The 20,571-nt window shown below is 38.7% G+C and overlaps 1 protein-coding gene across 4 annotated transcripts in view; it reads left to right on the plus strand.

The window, feature by feature from the left end:
• Positions 1-8,292: 8,292 nt before the first annotated feature.
• DTNBP1 (dystrobrevin binding protein 1) overlaps positions 8,293-20,571 on the plus strand; it is a 65,882-nt gene continuing 53,603 nt past the window's right edge. For 2 of the 4 annotated variants that reach the window (XR_005955772.1, XR_005955773.1), the window contains exons 1-5: positions 8,311-8,423; positions 11,887-11,937; positions 14,890-14,940; positions 15,647-15,707; positions 18,652-18,784. Coding sequence is in view for 2 of the 4 variants with exons in the window: in XM_041475333.1 (XP_041331267.1) it covers positions 8,368-8,423; positions 11,887-11,937; positions 14,890-14,940; positions 15,647-15,707; positions 18,652-18,784 (352 nt within the window). In the remaining 2 variants the exon portion in view is untranslated. Of the gene's footprint in view, positions 8,424-8,584; positions 8,939-11,886; positions 11,938-14,889; positions 14,941-15,646; positions 15,708-18,651; positions 18,785-20,571 lie in introns of those variants that run through there. The other 2 variants (XM_041475333.1, XM_041475335.1) reach the window with 2 other exon arrangements.

Raw genomic sequence — 20,571 nt, forward strand, 5'->3', positions numbered from 1 at the left:
AAGAACTTAAATCATTTTTGAAAGAAGTAAAATTCCTTGTTGCAAGGCCATGCTGGAAATACTCTAGGTTTATTTTTATTGTCATTTCCCAATAAAAAGGACGTATGATACATTTGAAGGCCTCTGACTATCTTAAAAGTATATATACCAGGAAAGCTTTCTGGTTATGAATAACATTTACAACTCTTCTGAGAATAAAAATAATAGTCTCATATGTTACATAGTTCCCTTTACTCTGCCGCTGGGAAAAGGCAAGGTTTCAGATGCATCTCTCAAGGCAATGTATTTCCTCTTCCTCATTTTAGTACACATATTTTGCTCAAGGCTCTTTAAGCCTCCCACGCATTCCATGTCAGAGCCTTGGTCTGAACAACATTAACCTCACACTCTCTTATTCCTGGAAAGTCCCTACAATGAAGACTTTCCACAGAAAGCTAATACTATATCTCACAGCAGTATAGCATCAACAGACAATCCTGGGTCCAATCCAGTTTTTCCATCTTGTGTGCTGGGTTATACAGGTCAGAATGACAAAACAAAGTGGCTTAAATTTGGCACTGGAATGTTTTTATTTTCAGATGTTGCAGAATGGGTACATCTCACTTTTAATGATCTCAAAAGCCTATGTCATAAATCAGGCACCTAAATATGAGCATTTGGCATTTTTGTCTCAGTGTTTTTCATATGAACAGTATTTGTCTATATCTAATAGACCTTGATATTCAGCAATGATAGCTACTTTCCAAGCAAAAAGCATACCTAAAAAAAAAAAAGCAAAAGAAAACTGAGAGAGAGCCAGCAGACAACACTTTAAATCAAAACTTGCCTGTGCAATTCTCAGGTCCAGCCTGAAGCTATGTAATTTGAAATATGAAGTACTTTCCAGGAGGATGAGATACTTTTACTGTAGCTAGTAAAGCAACTCTGGGTTGTCACAACAACAGTAAATAGACAGATAAAATAAATCAAACTGACAAAATGTACTGTGATAAGAAAGTTCTGCAGAAGTACAAGAACCATTCTCACTATTTCATTTCATTTCATTCAAACTGAATTATGCTCAATAAATAAAATACAACATGATGATAAAAATACCCCGTCTCTGTCTCCAGGCTACTTACAGCATAAGTGGATTAGATTCTGTGCATAATGAACTAGTAAACAGCAGACCCATATAAAATCAGGAAAGAGAATTTGATTTCAAATGCTAAAACAGTATGAAGTTGACAATTGCACAGAGTTATTAGCCAAATGCTAGGCAGTCAGCCAGAAGGCTTCAACAAAAATTGCCTTAAGCAAGAGGAGCAAGAAAGGGGAGGAGTTAACAGGGAAAAAAAATAAAAGGGGGAAAAATCCATTAAAATCACTCATGGGATGATATTTGTCACAAGAAAGGCCAGAATGACAGATGATTAAGATCTTATTGATGGAAAAAAGTGCAAAAAACAAGAGCAGATTTAATGTAAGAGGAAGTCAGCAAAACAAGCAGTACATTACCACATACAAATCTAGAAAACTCCTCCATTAACAGCAAAGGAACAGCCATTTTATTCTGTTAGTCTGTTGTAATTCCCTTTAGAGTTCACTTGGATAATGAGTGATTAATGTCTGTGTGCCTAAAACTAAAATTGTGTCCTAATTGGGTTTGGCTGAGCTAATTGCCTCTGATCAATGAAACTGACACATAATATGCTTGTCCTTCAAGAATCACAGTCTGGGTATCATTGCACTTCCCTCAAACCATGCTTCTGACATCCAGGGGAACAGAAATTGGTCACGTTCATAGAAAATTGGACGTAACACAGAAGAACTTAAACAGAGCAGTAAGCACTGGGGAAATGTGTATTTTATTTGACTAAAAGACCCTTGTGCTTCACGGCACATCCCACCCACTAGCAGCAGTTCCCTACACGTTTGCAGTCCCTTCTCTGCCATCAGCATTTCTGTGCTTTCCTTATGCCAGCACAGAGACTCCAGTAGAGCAGACTGGGAATACAGCAGTGGAAGGGGGGTAGGGGGGTGCGTCCCTCCCAGAACACCTCCAAAACACACAGGTTCTGCTAAGGTTCTTTCCCATCACAAGGTCCCTGTAAGCCTGATCCTAAAGTCACACCAGCATTTTCTGGCACTGCAATGACACAGAAAACACACGACTTTTTCCTAAAATCAACCATAGCCATGGGGAACATCTAATTATAGGACAAAATGCCTACTCTAGCAAAATTACTCACAAGTGCAATAAAAATAGCAGACACAATGTAACTGGTTAATACTACTCCAAATACCATTGCAGGGCATTCATTCATGCTTAATACATCTTTTTAATTTCCTTGACATCAGGGTCAAGGTTAGTTACACAAACTGTGCAGTCTACACAAGTGTGTTTTCTTCAGCCAGTTGCTACCAAGTGCAGCCCCTCAGACCACTTCTACAGAAGTGCCAGTGTGAGAGTCACTGGAAATGGCCTAAACTAGTATTCCGCTAGGAGGCAGGGTCAGGAGACTCTGGCCTCTGCTTTGGTTCATGAGGATTGTCTACATAGTGCTTAAAACACCAAGTGAAGCAGTGTAACACAGATCTCCCCACCTAGCTTAATCAGGAGAAAGGAGCTTGTGTAAACAACCCTGTCGCTCTGTCAAATGTCAGCTGGCCACTTCACACTCGAGCTTGGTACCACTCAAACCAGCGGCTGTTTTTAAGGTGTTCTTGTGAGATGAAATAAGCCATGAACTGTACTTTAAAATTACATCATCAGTAAAATTTTGCTCATCTGAGATACATACCCTTGCAGAGAAATAAAGACTATCACATCTCTATTTTGCTTTTCTATGCACAGCCATGCCCTCTAGTGGAACTGGCTGGTTTGCTGAGTGCTTTTTCCTTTTCTCAAAATCAGCACACTCTGAACTACATTCACCAGCAGGAGTTATGATCCTCACTATTTTTGGAAGTTTCCGTATTATTAAATTTAAAGAACTTAGTTGTACAGAAGTTTCAAGACACTGAGAGAATCCAAATGATAAAGTTTTAAATAAAGTCCTCGCTTTTGAGGCAGCCTTCCTATTAGTTGCTTTTTTGATAGAAGAAAATCCTGCTTTGTGGTCTTTTACACAATCTCACAGTCAAGTCAACTAATTTGTGAAGAGACAAAAGGAACTGAAGTACTCTGGGACCACTGCTGACCTATCCAATACTTTCATCGCAAGAGCACACAAAAATGACAGAAAACTTCAGTAACAGTTGAAATTACAGTTTCAGGCCCAACTTCCACTTGCAAGCTCACTGGTGGAGAAACACCCAGAGCTCACAATCTCATGCAGTAAAAATTCTAAAGACTAGGAATAAAGTGAAGGCAGAAAAGAAGACGAGGAGAAAGATAACAGGAGCTCATATCCTGCTTTCTAAATAGTTTTCAGGGTCTGCCAGCTCCAGTGGTGACAGCAAAATTTTTATCAACATCTCCATGAGTGCACACAGCTGTGACTGAAGATTAAGAAAACACAAAGTTGTCCCACTGAATTAGGAGAGTTAGAGCAGCCACGTTGAGACGGTCACTCCCATCACATCAGGACACGTTTTACCACCTCATCCAGTCAGGTATAACTGTTGGCTGCCCTTGGAATCTGTCTGTCCCAAGGTATGTGCTCTTTTCCTCCCTCCAAGAGCAATTAAGGTCAAGCAGAAGGAGGATCCTAATACCTGTTTAGCTTCATAACTCTGCTTAGCCACTGATTTCCTCCACCCCCAATTTTTCCCAACAGTTCAGAAAGGTAGGAATTCATAATGTCTTCATTCACTAGATACGATGTAAGGGAGTGGGAGGTGAGAACAAAGTAATTTCACCATTATTTTTATCTATTGCTACAATGTGCCTCTCCCCCCAGTCTTTTTCATAGAAGCAGTGAAACTGAAGCAAGACATGATTTGATTATTATTTGAGAATTATAATTCACTTTCATGCTATCAAAAAGGTAGTCCATTAAAAAGTTAACCTCTAAACCAGCTCTTTGTACATATATTAACCTGAAGATTAAGTCCCATACCTGTTCTTGTGTAACTGAATTAAGAATATTTCACTTGGTTTGCAGAAATTATTCTTCCAGTTCTCTTTAGGACTGGGAATGATTACTGTCCATTTCTTCTTCTGCTAGGTACAGGGGGAAAAAAAAAATTAAAATCCCAAACACACAGATAAAAGAAAACCCCTCCCTCATAACTTTCTTCATTGAGATAAAAAAATATTCTCTATTCATATAACACAAAAACTTTGTGTTAGCTGCAGAGACTCTTACATAGCTAAACCCCAAGAGTTAGTACAGGTAAGAGCAGAAATTAACTCTTATTAGAAAGCTCTAAAGGTTAATTTGGAAAAGAAGAAGCTGCTAGAAAATGTAATGAGGCCTCAGGATAAATGAGACTATGACAGATAGTTCTGAGGATGTAATGCTTAAATTCAGTTTCCACTGATATAATGTAACCCTGCTGAAGTTTGGGCATATAAAACTTTTTGATAGGTGCCAACCTTTCTTTTCAGCATGCAATGGAATTCCTGCAAGAAATGTTGAATCAGATCTTTAGACACTTTCATTAAAGTCTTTATCAATTCCAATGGTAAATAGCAGATTTTTAGAATTAAACTTTGTCTCAGGTATTTCTAACAATATTTAAGCTTTATATCAGTACAGATCCAGCTAGCAAAACAAAATATGTATAGAATAGCTATAATATCTACTAATCGAGTTTAAATTATATTCTACAGATTATTAAAACCAAAAAGTCTTAAATTTGCACCCAAAATATAAAGTTTGTTAAACCATACTATCAGCAAGACTTAAGGAGAAGAGGAAAAAAGTTACTTCTACAAACCTGAAAGATTCTGAAAGGGCTGAGAGTTTTATTCACTATTTCTAGTCAGTTTGAGAATGTCATATTGGAGGTTATCAAGCTAACTGCACTCAAAAGAAGAGATCAAGACATAAACCAGATCAATACCTAAACAAACTACATTTCACATCATATCAGCATAATGGGAAAGTGTTTAAAATGATCTTTCACTGAAAAGCTTAACAGGCATGAGCCTGGTGTCTGCAGCATCACTCTTTCAGAACAGTCTTAATCTAAAGTCAGTCTTAATGGGGGTCACCAAAGCCTAGGAAAATGTGGAATTATGGAAAGGCACGACTAGGGATGCCTTTGTGCAGCAAAATCTATTATAGAAATGTAGCATAATTCATGCCTCTAAGGGAGGCTGATCTAGAAAAGAAAAGAAATCTTCATTGGACATAAGAGTTACAAAGTCAAATACATTTCTGTGTTTTTCTCTAAAGATTTATTGCTACTGACTAGTATCACTGTTCTTTATAGATGTGCAAAGCACAGAATGCCTATGCATTTTTTGTACAGACCAGTATAGCCAGTCACAGTGAGTTTGCAGAAGGTACTACATGTGCTTGTATCAGAGACGCAGAAGAATAAACTAGGAAGTCTTAGCTCAAATTCAGGTCAGAATTAATATCAAATAACCAGCCCTGAACTACTTAATTACTAAATGAGCAGAGCAGGTCATTGATACGAAAAATTTATTTAGCATTAATTTTATCTCTAGAACACTTGACCCAAAGGCCCTGGCAGAATTTTAGGTGGCACTGGGCTGAACTAACACCTGAAGGATCTGTCTCAGAGCTGTTAAATTAATTGCTAATGTACATAAATATTAATAAATTAGTATAAATATATAAATTGTGTTCAAAATGAAGCCTTGTAATTCGGTTTTAGTGATGGAAATGTTATAGCTCTGCACTTTCTGGACAAACTGGGGAATCTCCAGATCAGACCAACACATAAAAGAAGTTTAGAAAGTGACTACAAGGGGAAAAAAAAGAAACCAGGCCTATTCACTCTAGAAACAAAAAAAGAAGATCAAGCTAAACAAGTGAGCTGATAAGGAGCTTGCAGAATCTCCTTAATTTTAAATTCTTAAGAACCAGTTAAACCAAGTTTACACAGAGTATTTATAATTCATCACAGCCCTTGAGCAGGGGATGTGCTTTTAGAAGTTTCTTCCAGTCTTGTACTTCTAGAATTAGTGACTGTTAATACGATCTCAACACATTTCTTCTCCCAAATCCTACACAGACATGTGAAACAAAACTGTACGGCAGTTTATGAATAGTTTTTCTAACTGTAAAAGTAGCAATGGAGTCTAAAAGCGCTTATTCACTGTGAATTAGCAGGGCCACCACTGACAAAAACCATTCACAGAAAATTGAAAATATGTAACACTGAAGAAATTAATATGATTTCTCAAAGGAAAACTGAAAAGTAAAGGTTAAAACCCCTCCCTTGTCTTCTGATCACTTTAATTCCTGTAACATACATTACATAAAGCCAGATTGCACAGCTTTTGTCAGCATTTGCAATGCATGTCTGTGAATACATCAGAAAACATTTGATTCAAGGCCTTCCCCTCCCTTGACTGAAGAATTGACTGTGCAGGCGAGTGGGAAGTCTCTATTTTCAGATGATGTTGTTAGGTCAAGCACGAGAAAAATACCTTCTAAATGTCATACTTTTTTTTTTTTTTTACAGAACTTTAGATGCAGTCTGCCGTGAAAGCTGTCTTTCTGACCTCAAGATAAGGCAAGCTACATCAATTTCAATGTTTGGAATATCAACCCAACTATTTTCCTTTTAGCAGGCATTTAGCTTTTAATTTGAATTTCTGCCACAGAGCAATACTTTTTTTTTCCATAAGCCAAAGCAGAAACAATCTATAGCTCATACACTCTTCTGAAAGCACAGAAGCTGTGTTGGGATTATGGTGTCAATTTTCCAGTGATTCAAAGCACCTCCAACCACTCCTGAATATACTTCTGCAGTAAGTATCAAATGACATCCAGCAGTGGCTCTCTGCACACATTCTCCTTGTAAGAAATTATTTCAGTGCTTTTCTCTTCATACTTTTTGTAATTTTCAACTGAAATTGAATTGGTTAGAAAATAAAATGTTTTGACTTTAAAATCTCATCTTTCTCTAAAAGTTGACGTCTCAATTAAATGAAAGTCTAAGATTTCCCAGATCCACCTAAATCCTATGTCCCTGTCATTCAAACATTAACAGGGTGTGAGACTGTCTTCCTGTTACTGTAACTGTAAATACAGCCATCCAGAAAGACTGGCCAATTGTTCTGAAAAGGTCTTGATTCCACTTAAACTGACTGAAGATTTGCTTAATGACTCCTAACAATTATTATTTGAGCAGACAGTACCTAGAAATTTAATTTAAACTTTTCACGTGATTATTTACTATTTTTAAGAACAGCCTTTTTTCTTTTAGGTCATTGGTTGTAAAAATCGCTAGTATCTATAAAGCTGTCTCCAAAGCAAATAGTGGAGGGACACATAGACAAACAATTCAACTACCAGCTTTGCAAGGACTTTGTAAGGTTATCATCTATCCCTTACTCCAAGAACCTGGCAACCCTAGGGACACACAGTGGTGTCCCTTTCCGTACTTTTAAGATTTTGTCACAGCACCCAATTCCCTGAGTTCACAGGACAGGTCAGGTTGGAATAGACTACAGTGGGTCACCTGCTCCAACCTCCCTGCTCAAGCAGAGTCATCCCAGAGCACATGGCACAGGACTGCATCCACATGGATCTTGAATATATCCAATCAGGGAAACCACAACCTTTCTGGGCAACATGTTCCAGTGCTTGATCACCTATATCGTCAAGTTCATCCTCATATTCTGCTGGAACTTCCTGAGCATCAGTTTACACCTGCTGCCTCTTGTCCTATTGCTGAGCACCAGCCAGAAGAGCCTGGTTACATCCTCTTGGCACCCTCCCTTCGGACACTTACAGACATTTATGTGGTCCCCCCTCAGCTGCCTCTTCTCAAGGCTGAATGAACAGGCCCAGCCCCCTGAGCCTTTCCTCGCAAAAGAGATGCTCCAGTCCCTTGATCAACTTGGTATCGCTAAGGAGGTCACTCCTACGCTACCATCGCTGAAGTCAAAATCCCTCTGGTGAGGGTCCCAACCTGCCAAGGCGCTTTCCTGTGCTCTTTAAAATAACCTCTAAAAAGCCGTAACTTCAGGGATTCGCACGCAGCTCAAGATCTGTCCTTGATGCCGCCCGGGCTTTAAAAAGGCAGCTTTACCCTCGCACCACGGGGGACGCACAACGAGGGGCCCGGCTCTCTCAGGCAAATCCCGCCGCTCCCAACACCGCCAGGACGCGCCGGGAGGGGCGGAAGGGACGGGGGAGGGCTGAGGGGAGGTGGCACCGGGGCGGGAGCTCAGCCGAGCCCCGCCCGCGCCCCGCCCTCCGGCGCTGGCCTTCGCAGCCGGGAAAGGCTGGGAAGATGTTGGAGACGCTGCGGGAGCGGTTGCTGAGCGTCCAGCAGGACCTCACCGCCGGGTGGGTATCGCCTGCGGCACCGCGGGGCTGGCGGGGGCAGCGGGAGAGGAGCCCGCGTCCCGCAGCCCGGCAGGGCAGGGGGGGAAAGCAGGTGACCGGGGGCCGGGGAGGCGTGGACTGGCCCGGGGAGGGAGGAAGAGGAGGAGATTGCGCAGACGGGAGCCACTGCCGGGGTCTGTCACCCGGGGTGCCCTCCTGAGTGCGGGGACGGGCTGGAAAGGCGGCTCCAGGGTCCCGAATCCCGCCGTGTTCCCGCCTGGGCTGGGCGGCTGATGGCGGGCTGGCGAGCCCTGCGGTGCCGCGGGCAGCTCTGGGGAGCAGGAGGAGGAGCCGCGGTGCCCGGGAAGCAGCTGCGGTCAGGGGAAGGAGAGAGAGAGAGGGACAGACAGACCGCTGTTGTGAGAGAAGATGTGAATGGGGTCAATTAACGCGCTTGAATTTTTTATGAAGTTACCGGCCTTCGAGGTTTCATGGATCAGCGTGATCCCGTAAAGAGCTTTTCTGGGCGCCGCTTGGTGTGTGGAGAAACTTGCTTTTCCTTGAAAGATGAGTTACTTGGGGAAAAGGAGCGCAGGATAAACAGATGGAACAGCCCCACGCTTGCACTAAAAAGTAGAAATATATTCTTCCTGCGTTGTCTCACAAGGTTTATTTGGGTAGGCCCCGTGTCGGTGCTGTTTTTAGTACGAGCAGGTGGCCCTGGAAGTGTCACTGGAAGCCAGCGAGTGGCCGAAGGACAAGGTCATGCCTGTGCTGCAGAGCTGATGGCTCATGATGAGCCACCGGGGAGTATTGTGTTTAATCAATTACTTTTAAAAACTGTGTGGTCTTTGGCAGTGTTAAGGCTGCCTTATAATATCCCTATGGTAAATATTTCTATAAAGTGAGGAATGTCTGTGTACTCCAGAAACATAAAATAAGCAGTTTATCATTATTTACTTGTATACCAGTGTATGATGGTCAAGAGAAACTGATAGAAGAGGCTGCCAGTCAAACAGATAAATTTCTTGCATGTTACCTGTCTCATCTTACCAAACACCAACTGAATATTAAACTGTCTTAAAAATACAGACAAAAGCATTGCTTTATTTCTGTCTGTCTTTCTCTTTTGCTTCTCAGAAGAGTTGATATCTCAGTACAGTGTAAGGCTCTTTTGAAAAGGGTGTTTTTCACATGGTGAAAGAGAACAACAGGAAGGTCATAACATGCCAGATCTGAGGGTCATTTAACTCTGTGGTTCTGCATTTGTGTTTTTCATATTTGCTGCAGTGGAATCAGTATATTTCCATGAATTTTGCTTTCTTCCTGGTGTTGCAGTGTTTTGTTCTGAGAACAGTCCCTGATTTCATAATGTCCATCTTTGTGTTTTGGCAGCTCCATTAATGTGCCCTTTTTCCTGTCTTTAAGTGGTATTTTCATCTGTGGTGTAATATCTTTTTTTTTTTTTTTCTTTTTTTTTTTTTTTTTTTTTTTTTGGTTTTTTTTTTTTTTTTTTTTTTTTTTTTTTTTTTTTTTTTTTTGTTTTTTTTTTTTTTTTTTTTTTTTTTTTTTTTTTTTTTTTTTTTTTTTTTTTTTTTTTTTTGGTTTTTTTTTGGTTTGGTTTGGTTTTTTTTGCCATCAGGAACCTGTATCTGAGAACCACAGTGGCAGAGGCTGTAGTGGAAGGGATTTTTTTTCTTTTAGTGTCCCCATGTAGCCAGAGCACAAGTTGGCCTGGTTTGCCCCCTCTTCCTTCCTAGACCGTGCACCCTAATTTCTTGGTGTTTTGGATTACTCTGTTCTGCACCCCACCAAAGTGGTAAAAAAAGTCATTTTGTGATGTTGAGACTTCAGATTAAAATTGTATAATTCTCAAAACCCGAAGAAAGTATTTTTGGTGTCAAGTTGTGGCTAACTTGTTAACTACACATAAATGCTTGCGAAGTAGAACAAGTTGAATTTCATGAAATTGCGAGGGGGAAGGTATTCCAGGACTTCTAAGAAAATAATATCACTTCCTGAGGAGTATGGGAACAAATATGTATTGCTGAAAAAGGTTAAATCTGGGTTGTGTGGTTTAAAGAGAGCAGTTTAGCCATTTCTGTGGCCTCCTTCCTTGCTCATTTGTGTCTGCTCTCTAAGTCTACGTGTCCTGTGAGCAGGGTATCTAAATTTTGACCCATTCACCTGTTAGCAAGCTTTTGCAGGCAGAGGAAAATCCACCAAAACGGATGCAGAAGAGTGCTTCTGTTTCAGGCTGGGCTGCATAAGTGGGGAACATGGCAGTGGAGAAGGGCAAATTGCACGGCTTTCCTCAGCAGTGGGTTCTTCCTCAGCGTGCTGTGGTTGTTGCTACTTGGCCTGGCTGTTATAAACCGCTCTGTAAGAGGGAGTGGAGACCTGCCTTAGCATGTCTTCTCTCGAATTGTAAACCACCGGGGGTGCTGTAGAGCTTTGATGTTTCTTTGAGTTCCTGGAAAATTGATAAAGACTGGGGGAGTGATTTGACTACCCCTCAAAGCAGCCTGAATATCTGTATATTAGGTTGTTTCCCAGTCCCTGGGTCACTCAGGATTACAGATCTCTCTGTCATGTGTGGAGGATGTCTTTGGCTCTTGTAGTTCATGTCCATCTTGCTTATGTCTGTGTCATTTGTTTCTTACTGTCCTGAGCAATAAAACTTTTTTTGTGACCACAAAGGGCCTAGAAATTGAGGACAGCCATTGCCTGGGTGGTCAGGGAATAGCCAGCAGCTTTGGTTCTCACTGTGTCAGCTTGACTAGCATATATATATATTATATATATATATATATATATATATGTATAATATATATCTTGACTGATAGAGTGGAAAGAGTTGGGGGAATGGTTGGTTGGTTGGTTTGGAGGTTTTTGGGGTTTTTTTGCTTTTGAGGAGCAATATACCAATCAGTTTGAAATAGACTGTGTGTGAAAGAAGCCTCAGATAGGCTCAGTAACAGTGCACTGTGGTGATGCTGCTGGGGGTTCTGAAAGCTGGCAGAAGAAAAGTTGTGCTTCTGCTGGTTTTGTGTTGGCAGACTTATGGCAGGTGGGCACATGTGTATGTCATGCTTTTCCTTGTCACAAGAGGAAAATGGTACATTCTTCCTGTAAATGGTATTCCTCAGGGCTGGATTGGTTATTTCCAGGCAGGTCTTTAGTTCCTGTCTGCTAAGAAAATTGTATCAAGAGGTGGATGACTTGTGTACACAACTCCCATTAAACATTTTATTCTGAATTGCCTGATGCGCTTCTGCAAAAAATCTAAAGGTTTAGCAGCAGTCTCAATGGAAGTAAATTCATATGAGGGTCTCCACAAAACTAAGGGCAATTTGATTTATTTCTGAAACAAGCTGAAACAAAATTAACTGTAATAGACTGGAATTAACAGAATGTTTTCAAACAATTTGTTCTCTGTTTTTGGTGTTCCAAATGTCTGATGGATTTGTGTTTTGATTTGTAGGTTGAAGACTTTGGGCGACAAATCAAGAGATGCAAAGAAAAGTAGGCAAAGGTACTTCTGAATGTCTTAATATATAGCATTAATATAAGATATTCTTGATAAGGAAAAATTTGAAGTGGCTCATATATATGAGCAAATTGCAAGAACATTTGCATATAATTTTACAAAATGCTATTTTGACAACAGAGAAGCTTAACCAAAGCAAATGCATTGCTTAATACAGCCTTCATTGATAAATAATTTCTAATGGCTTTCAATCAGTTTATAAATTGCTATTTAAATTAAATGAATATGCAGTGTTATTGTAGTACCTCATAGAAGATTCAGGTTGTGCTACACTGAAATGTAATTGTTTACAATCTCTGTGAATCTCATGTCCTAAAATTGTACGTCAGGGGTTTTATTTTAGTGTAAAAACAGAAATAGGAGCCTTTTTATTGTGGAAAATATCTATGTAATGAAATATTTCAGTTTTCTGTTTTAAGAAGTTTTGATAATTGTGCTGATGTGGTTTTCTTTCTTTCATTGATTTGAAGGTTTTTTTTCATCCTCTGCATTTTAGTTCTTTGCTCATTTTTTCAACCTGTATAAGCTGCAGGGAAAGAGTACTTGTTGTCTGTAAATGAAGTCTGTGAGAGTTACTTCTTAAAATCAGATATGCTTTAGTGTAAAGCATGTTCTTATTAAAACATACTATGTAGACACAAATTAGTTTAAAAACAAGCCAAGTGGTAAAAATAAAGCATCTGAAATAAACTGGCCTAAGTTCTAATGTTCTGATGTTTTAGATATATATATATATATATATATATTTTTTTTTTAACAGAGGACTAGTTGTATGGACAAGCCATGGAGGCTAAACTAAGAATGGGTGAAGGTCTGAATAAAACTATTTTAGGCATCGCCTTCTCTGTGTGTTTCCAGTCCATAGTACTTTGGTTCTTCTGGAGTACTGTTATAAATATCCATTGCTTTTTGAGGCAAGCACTGGGTGAACCAATTGAAGGATCAGAAACAGGGGAATGCTGGGGTGGCTTCTGCTTTGCTGATAAAGTTCAGGGACAAACACAGCTCAGCTTGATTGTAAGGATGGCTCAGGGCATATGGATGGGAGCCAAGGAGAGGCCACTGAGGGTGGTGGTGTTGCAAGGGGAGTTTGTCACTGACCCTCTGACCAGGGAGAGAAATAACTTATGGAAGCTTCTGTATCATTAAACCCATATTCTTGTGGAGGCCTTTAGCTTCCAGCTCCTGAAAGGACAACCCATCAGTATGCAGTCAAGAAGTGCCCTGGGAGGGTGTCGAGGATAACTGTTTGATGCCTCTTTATGACCTCTTTGGCATGCTGGAATAGCCTTAGGAAAGCCAGAGCTCACCTGGAACTGACATTTGCAAGACATGTCAAGGACAAGAAGAGCGACTAGTCCTGCGCTGGTAATAGAAGGCTGAAAGAAAACGTGGGATTGGTGATGAATGGGCTGAATTACAGCAAATGTAGAGGTTGTTGAGTTATTTAATGCCTTTGTGGCTTCAGTGCCTTGTGCTTAGTGAAAGGTGTCGAGGACACTGACCAGTAGTGAGTGAAGATGGCTTGAAGATACTCAATCCATAAAAGCCCCTAGGACCATATGTGCCAAGAGGTATCTCATGAAAATCAAGAGGTACAAATTCCATGTTTCCCTGTGAAGAAAGTAGCCCCTGCAACAATGCAGACTGGGGCTGACAGACTCTCTGGGAAGTAACTTTGCTAAAAAGACCCTGGAGATCTTGGCAGACAGCAGGCAGAATGTGAGCCAGGGACATGCCTTGCAGCAGGGAAGCCCAACAGCTAATGAGGCTGCAAACAATACCCAGACAGTGGGATTGAGGAAGGTGATTGTACCCTGCATTCAGCACACCTTAGACCACTAACTTCCCTGTCCAGTTTGGTCCCCAGTTTGAGAAAGGTGTTAATATTCTGGAGAAATTTAGTGGAGGGCCACCAGAATGGTTGGGGCAGGAACTCTGTGTATGAGGAAAGGCTGAGATGTTCAGCCTGGAGCATAGGTGACTTCTGGGAGACCTAGCAGCAGCCTGCCATTACATGTGAAGTGGTTATTGAGGAAACTGGTGTGTGGTGGAAACTCAAAAGATGGTAGGCATAAGTTGAAACAAGAGATGATCAGACAGGAAAAGCTGAGAAAAGTTTCCTGAGAAAGCTGCTTTGATCTCATAGCTGGTTTTAACAAGGGACTGCAATAGAAACTTCCTAAGGTCCCTTTCTACTTCACTGATTCTGTCACTTTTCCATTGCCTTAAGGACAAGGAAGTTTAATTTATGATAGGCCTTTTTTTTCCCCATTCAAATTGTTTGGATGATAGTGCAGAACAGTCTATTTGGGTGATCTTCCAAGAGACAAATTTAGGATGACATCACAATCTTCGCATCCTTAGAAGTACTGCATTGTTCATTTTGTCTAACTTATAATAAGATGTCTTTATACTTCAAGCTGTTATTAATGGTAGTGTCTGCATTGAATAGGAGATCATTAGAGCATTAAACTGCCAAAGGTTCCTTAGCACAGTATTTATTTTTAGTGTAGAATATATTAAGTGGAATATCTGTATTGAGGGACATGAACTTGTGTAGTAGTCTTTTTTTTTCCCAGAATATTTCTGTGCCCTTTTTTAGGTTAAAATTACATTCATCCTATATCTTTGTTAAGTGTACTTAGACATTATTGAATAAAACTTGTTTTTAATGGACACGGTTGAGAAGAGGTAAGAATAGGCTGTCATAAAACAACAGGGGAAAAAAGCAATCCTAGCTTTGGAATATTCTTGTATTCTTGTGAGATACACTGTGTAATGCATTTTAAACCAAAATTGGCAAAATGTTTGTGAAAGTAGGAGCAGGAGGAAACATTTCTGTGCTCAGCATATCTGTCAGATGTGTGCGCGCACATTTTTTATAACACCCTTCTTTTCTTTAACAATTTTGTACATTTGCAATTTGCTTTATAGAACTGTTCAGTGTTTGCCAGAGTTTTCTGCTGGACTGGAATTACTAAGCAGGTATGACCTTCCTTTTCTTTATTAGTGTTTGCTTCCTATATTAGATTTAAAAAATCTGATTTCTTAAGAAAGAAATTAGAGAGGAAAGTCAAAGTGTTGCTAATAGGTTTTTGGTTGTTCTGCAGTTAGTAGTGTGGGAGTGATAATAAATGATAAATGTGTTTAAAGCTTGCCCAATCCCAAAGTGCTGTCATGTTAATGAAACTGAAGTTCTGGAAGAAAAGTTGCATTTAAAAGATGACTTTAGTCAGTATCCTAATGCAGAGGGGTGAAGGAGGCCAGCACTGAGCCCTAGTCTGTGGTTTCATAACTTAGACATATTTGAACCAATTTCTTTTTTTTTTTTTTTTTTTTTAATTGGAAGGGGTATACGTATGATTACAATCTTGAATCTTGTTAATTTTTAAAATTTTCTTAATTAATTTGAGTTCCAAGTGATGTTTAAGGTGGTGAGTCGTCTTGTAAGTATTGTTTGGTCCATTTAGCTTTTAATGTCAGTTAGGAGGTTAAAAAGCATGGATCACTTTTTCTTTAAAAGACATTTCTCACTGTATATTTGTCTTGGCAGAACAGTAAGTACTGGAAAGAATTACACAGCTTTTTAAGCTCTAATTTCTGGTAATACCTGTAAATATAAGCACAGTGGCATCCATGAATTCCTTTGTAAGGAGAGTGCAGTAAGAATAGTAATTTGTCTTCGCTTCAGGTATGAAGATGCTTGGGCTGCCCTTCATAAAGGAGCCAAAGATTGTGCAAAAGCTGGAGAGGTAAGAAAAAAATAACAATGCCATGCATGAAATATTTTAAAATATGTAAATAATTTTAAACTAAAATTTTTAGTACCAGCCTACAGGGTTATTAACCTTGGCTCCCAGGTAAACACGCACACAGCCTTGTTCACTCTCACAGTAATGTAGACAACAATGTAATGCAAATGTGAAATTGCAAATAATGTGATGCAATGTAAACAGTTGCAAAGATGATGTTGTATGTTACTGCTGTAGCTCTTTAAAAGCAGTGGGGGATGGCTGTGAAAGTACAGAATGTATTTGGGGTTGAGGCATCTTAGTGGTTTGTATCAGGGCAGGGCTGTGGCACTGACTGCTGCCCATTCCCAGTGCAGAAGACAGCAAGATTGGCTTGCCCAACTGAAAATATTTGGGAAGTGTTTGTGCTTTCTCCTAATTTCATTCACTATTCCTGCCCTGGAAGCAAAGTGACAAGTTGTGTGGTTTATCTGTGGAATGAAAGAAAAGGAAACTTCCAGTAAGTGTTACCAATGCATTACTCAGCACCAGACTTTCAGTTTCAAGCCATGTTTAAAGGGCAGACAGTGTAACCTGGGTGGAGATTGCACAGTGCAGAGCAGGACTGAGCTGTGGGATTCTCTGTCCTGTCTGAAACCTTCACTTTGGCTGGGTGCATCCTTCCTGGCTCTTCTCTTCACTTAGAGACTTCTCTGTATCTTTTCTATAATGGATAAATCACTCACTGTGTATTTACAGTATGAAAGGAAGTCTCTTACGTTCTTCTTTCTGTTGCCGAATGGTTTGGCCCTGCTTTTCCCTGCATTCCAGTGGAAACTTCAGGCACTGGATATAGAGTTCTCCTTGCCAGTTTGGCATGTTTTCCTGCTCATAATGGTTTTTGTTTTGTTCTTTTTTTTTCTAGAAAATCTCATAAATGATGTGGTCACAATTTTATAATACTTGCTATAGTTTGCTTTAAAAATTCTAGATTTGAAAACAATGTGAGGTTTCATATATATTAAACTAATATAACCTAATCTCACATGTTATAGCTGCTTGGGAAAATGAGAATGAAAGACTTACAAAAAGACTTACATTTTCCTTTAAATTCAGATATTTATTTTACACACAACTCAGTGTATGTATTGCTTGTGGAGTTTTTTTTGTTACTTTTTTTATAAAAGGGGAAAATAAAAACTGTGTAAGCACAGAAGGTTGACTGTACTGTAGAAGACCTAAAGGTCCACTCACTTGTCCAGTATCCTGTTTCTGCTTACTTGTGCTGTCTTATTTATAAATGTTGAGTAAAGTGAAAATTTCAGGCTTTAATTGCAGCTTACAGTCTTACCATGCTAAATGGTAGATGTTAACTACCAGTTCCCTGTACAAAATCGTCCTTTTAGATGATTGTCATTTCAGCTGCATTCAGTTATCTCGGGGCTGAAATGTTTGTGGTGTTTGTCCCCATCTCATGGTGGCTTGTTTTGGGTTGTTGGGTTTTTTTTTTGTTTTTGTTTTTTGTGAGTTTTGTTTTGTTTTGCTTTTTTTTGGTTTTATTTGTTTTTTTTTTTTTTTTGGGTGGTTTTTTTTTTTTTTTTGGGTGGTTTTTTTTTTTTTTTTGGGTGGTTTTTTTTTTTTTTTTGGGTGGTTTTTTTTTTTTTTTTGGGTGGTTTTTTTTTTTTTTTTGGGTGGTTTTTTTTTTTTTTTTGGGTGGTTTTTTTTTTTTTTTTGGGTGGTTTTTTTTTTTTTTTTGGTTTTTTTTTTTTGTTTTGTTTTGTTTTTGTTTTTTGTGTGTTTTGTTTTGTTTTGCTTTTTTTTTGGTTTTATTTGTTTTTTTTTTTTTTTTTGTTTGCTTTACTGTATATATAAATACCATATCCCAGTCTCTGAAATAGACCTGGCTTTATTTAAGTAAGATTCTTTGGTCTTCTGAGTTGTTCAGTTTCTCACTGGGCTTTGGAATAAGTTTTCAAAACTTGTCTGGTGAAACAGGATGTTTTCTTAACAGGCATAGGTAGCTGGAGGAATTTGCAAAAGATAGAAGTTGTTCTTTTAAAACAATTTTATAAAGTGGGTAGAATTGTAAATTTGAGAGCTCCTTTGCCCATTGCTCAGGCTTTTTCAGTTTCTGCCTAGAAAGTTTATAGAAATTGAGGAATTCAGAATGCAGATATAGCCACAGGCTGTCGTTGTGTGCACGAGGAAGAATGGGTAATGGAATTAAGAGCAGGGAAACAATAATTGAATAATTGAATTATATATAATAGAAACATTTGTTATGTAAGTTCTCTTGATCCTGGTGTTTTTCATAGAAAATATAAGTGAAACTTTAAAGCAGTGTATCATTTTCTTAGCTTATTGTACAATAAAAGTTAAGAAGAATGGAACAGCAAGAATTGAAGTAATGTAGAAATGTGTTCATAAGCACTTGGCACTACTGCAGTTTATCACAAAAGCAGAAGAGCAGTAATGTTATAAAGGCAACTTTTTTAAAATGTCATTGCTTTTACTTTATTTTCTAGACTACTTTGCATGTGCAGAATTTTCATTTTTATTGTTAAGATGAAATTGATATGACTGGCAACATTAAACTATTGATATAAATATACCCAAAATTGCAGCACTGCAATGTTGTTATTGTGTACCAATGCAACACTGCTGCCAAAATTTTAGGTACATCTTGCTTACAGTTAATAACATCCATAAAATACTTCCTGTGTTGATTAGTATATTGAGAAATAACTTTTTGTCATATTTTTGTTCAGTGCGTTTTGATACAAATATTCCATACTACAGGGCATTTTTTTGAGCATGTTGTTTATTTACTTGAGGAGTACACAAGTGGCAGTGCTGCAGGGTTGCTCTGCTGATCTTATGCTTCCAAATGTATTAGCTGTAAAAATTAGTTAAGATGCTCACAAACAGGAACATAAGTTGGCGATTAAGGACCTGTTTTTTGCAGCTGGTTGACAGTGAAGTTGTGATGCTTTCTGCACACTGGGAGAAGAAAAGGAGCAGTCTGGTGGAACTGCAGGATCAGCTTCAGCAGATACCAGGGTTCTTAGCAGATCTGGAATGCCTCACAGCAAGCCTAGGTAAGTTCTTATAGACATAACAAACATTCAGATCAGTACAGAGGATTAGATTGAAGTTCAGCTGTTGTGAATGTTGTGATTATAAAATTTTGCTTTCTGTGGTAAAACTGTAGTTCTTAAACTACAGTTTTTTAAAAAAACTACTGGTTTTTTTAAAAAATTGACAAGTTGAGTGTGGTTTGAGCAGTGGTTGCTCTCCCAGCAGTTGAAATTTTGTATGTGGTGTTATTTGAAAAAAAATTTGACAAATGTTTGAACAGGCTATTCTTGAAGTCTTATTAAATTGTTAAAATTTTTTGATAGTATGAATGCTAATGTATATTGCTGCTTCTTTTGGAGTCTGTGTAATTTTACATAATAATGTTTAAAATTATGTTTTGGGGTGGGATAGGGGGGAAAATTTACCTGGCTAGGGACACTTCCAAGGCAGAAGACTTTGGTTTTGAATAATTGTTGGTTCCAAAGGTAGGTTCCATAATTTGAATTAATGTACAGGGTTAAGATATTCTGAAGTGATACTGAGCTTTTCTATAGGTGAATATTAATGCTGCTTATTAAGATTAGCAAACACCTCATGTTTCTTAAGTGGGTTGCAATTTTTAAAACTTTACCAATGGTCAACCTGTTCATTTTATTTAAAAGATGAAAAGATAAATGCTTTGGTGGACTGTTTCTGGAACCTCTCATACAAAATTGTTGATCCACTGTTGAAAATTAAATTAGGAAAAAATGTTGGAGAGTCTTGGTCTCTGAAAGTCTCTGGTATTGATGAGCCTTGAAATGGGCAGGCAGAGTTTGGCAAGCAGCAGCCCTGTCTGTCCACACCACGTCTCTTGATGCTTCCATGAAAATCTGTACGGGGTGCATCAAATTAAAGCTTTGAAAAACTGCTTCTGCAAATAGATTTTAGGTAGCAAAGTTCCCCAAGGACTGTGCTTGCACTTCTCTTTCCTATAGCAACTGGGAAATATGCAGAAATTCCTCATGTGATTGCAGCTCTGTTTTTTTGTGGGGTGGGCTGGATTTAAGTGCTGACGCAATATGGAGAAAAGGAGGGTTATTTTCTGTCTTCAAGGGCTAATTTCTCATTTTGCTATGGTCAGTGGTCATGCACAAATCAGCTTTTGTTCCTAGGTAGGCTGGTAACAACTTTGCTATTTATTCCTGAACCAGGGAATGTATTCTACTTTTTATTACAATTTTCTTATACCGTCTTGTTTAATAAGGCTTTATCATCTGTGCTAACCATTTAATATTGGCTGTTTGAAAAAAAAATTCTAAGGACATAGAAGTTCAAATAATGATTTATTAAAATACTGGGTTTAATATTACCATGCAGTCCACTGGTAGCCCAAAGATAAACAATGTAATAGAAAGCTAATGAAATTTCCTTTATAGTTCATAATGCTGCAAAAGCTGTAAAATCCTAATGAATTTGGGCTACTTCGTGATTCCTAATACAGTTTCATGAACTAGAATTAATCTCACTCTGATTGTGCAATTGGTTGGATAGGTATGTCTCTAGATATTTTTTGATACTGCAAAAGTAGGATTTAAGGAAGTATTCAGCAGCCTGCTCAGAGAAGCTAATGAATTTTGAAATGTACTGCTATGGTTCTCAGATTTGAACCAAACTTTCTAGCTTTTCCTTTTGTGTCAGATTCTAAGTAATTTATCTAAAATTTCTTATTAGTCTCTCCTAACAACTGTGTTTTGAGTTTTATTTTTTCTTCTAATAATTTTTATGGAGTCTATTTGAAGAGAGAGATGTAATTTGTACCAAATGC

This window comes from Pyrgilauda ruficollis, unplaced genomic scaffold (assembly GCF_017590135.1).
Source record: "Pyrgilauda ruficollis isolate IOZ18807 unplaced genomic scaffold, ASM1759013v1 scaffold35, whole genome shotgun sequence".
Classification (NCBI taxonomy): domain Eukaryota; kingdom Metazoa; phylum Chordata; class Aves; order Passeriformes; family Passeridae; genus Pyrgilauda; species Pyrgilauda ruficollis.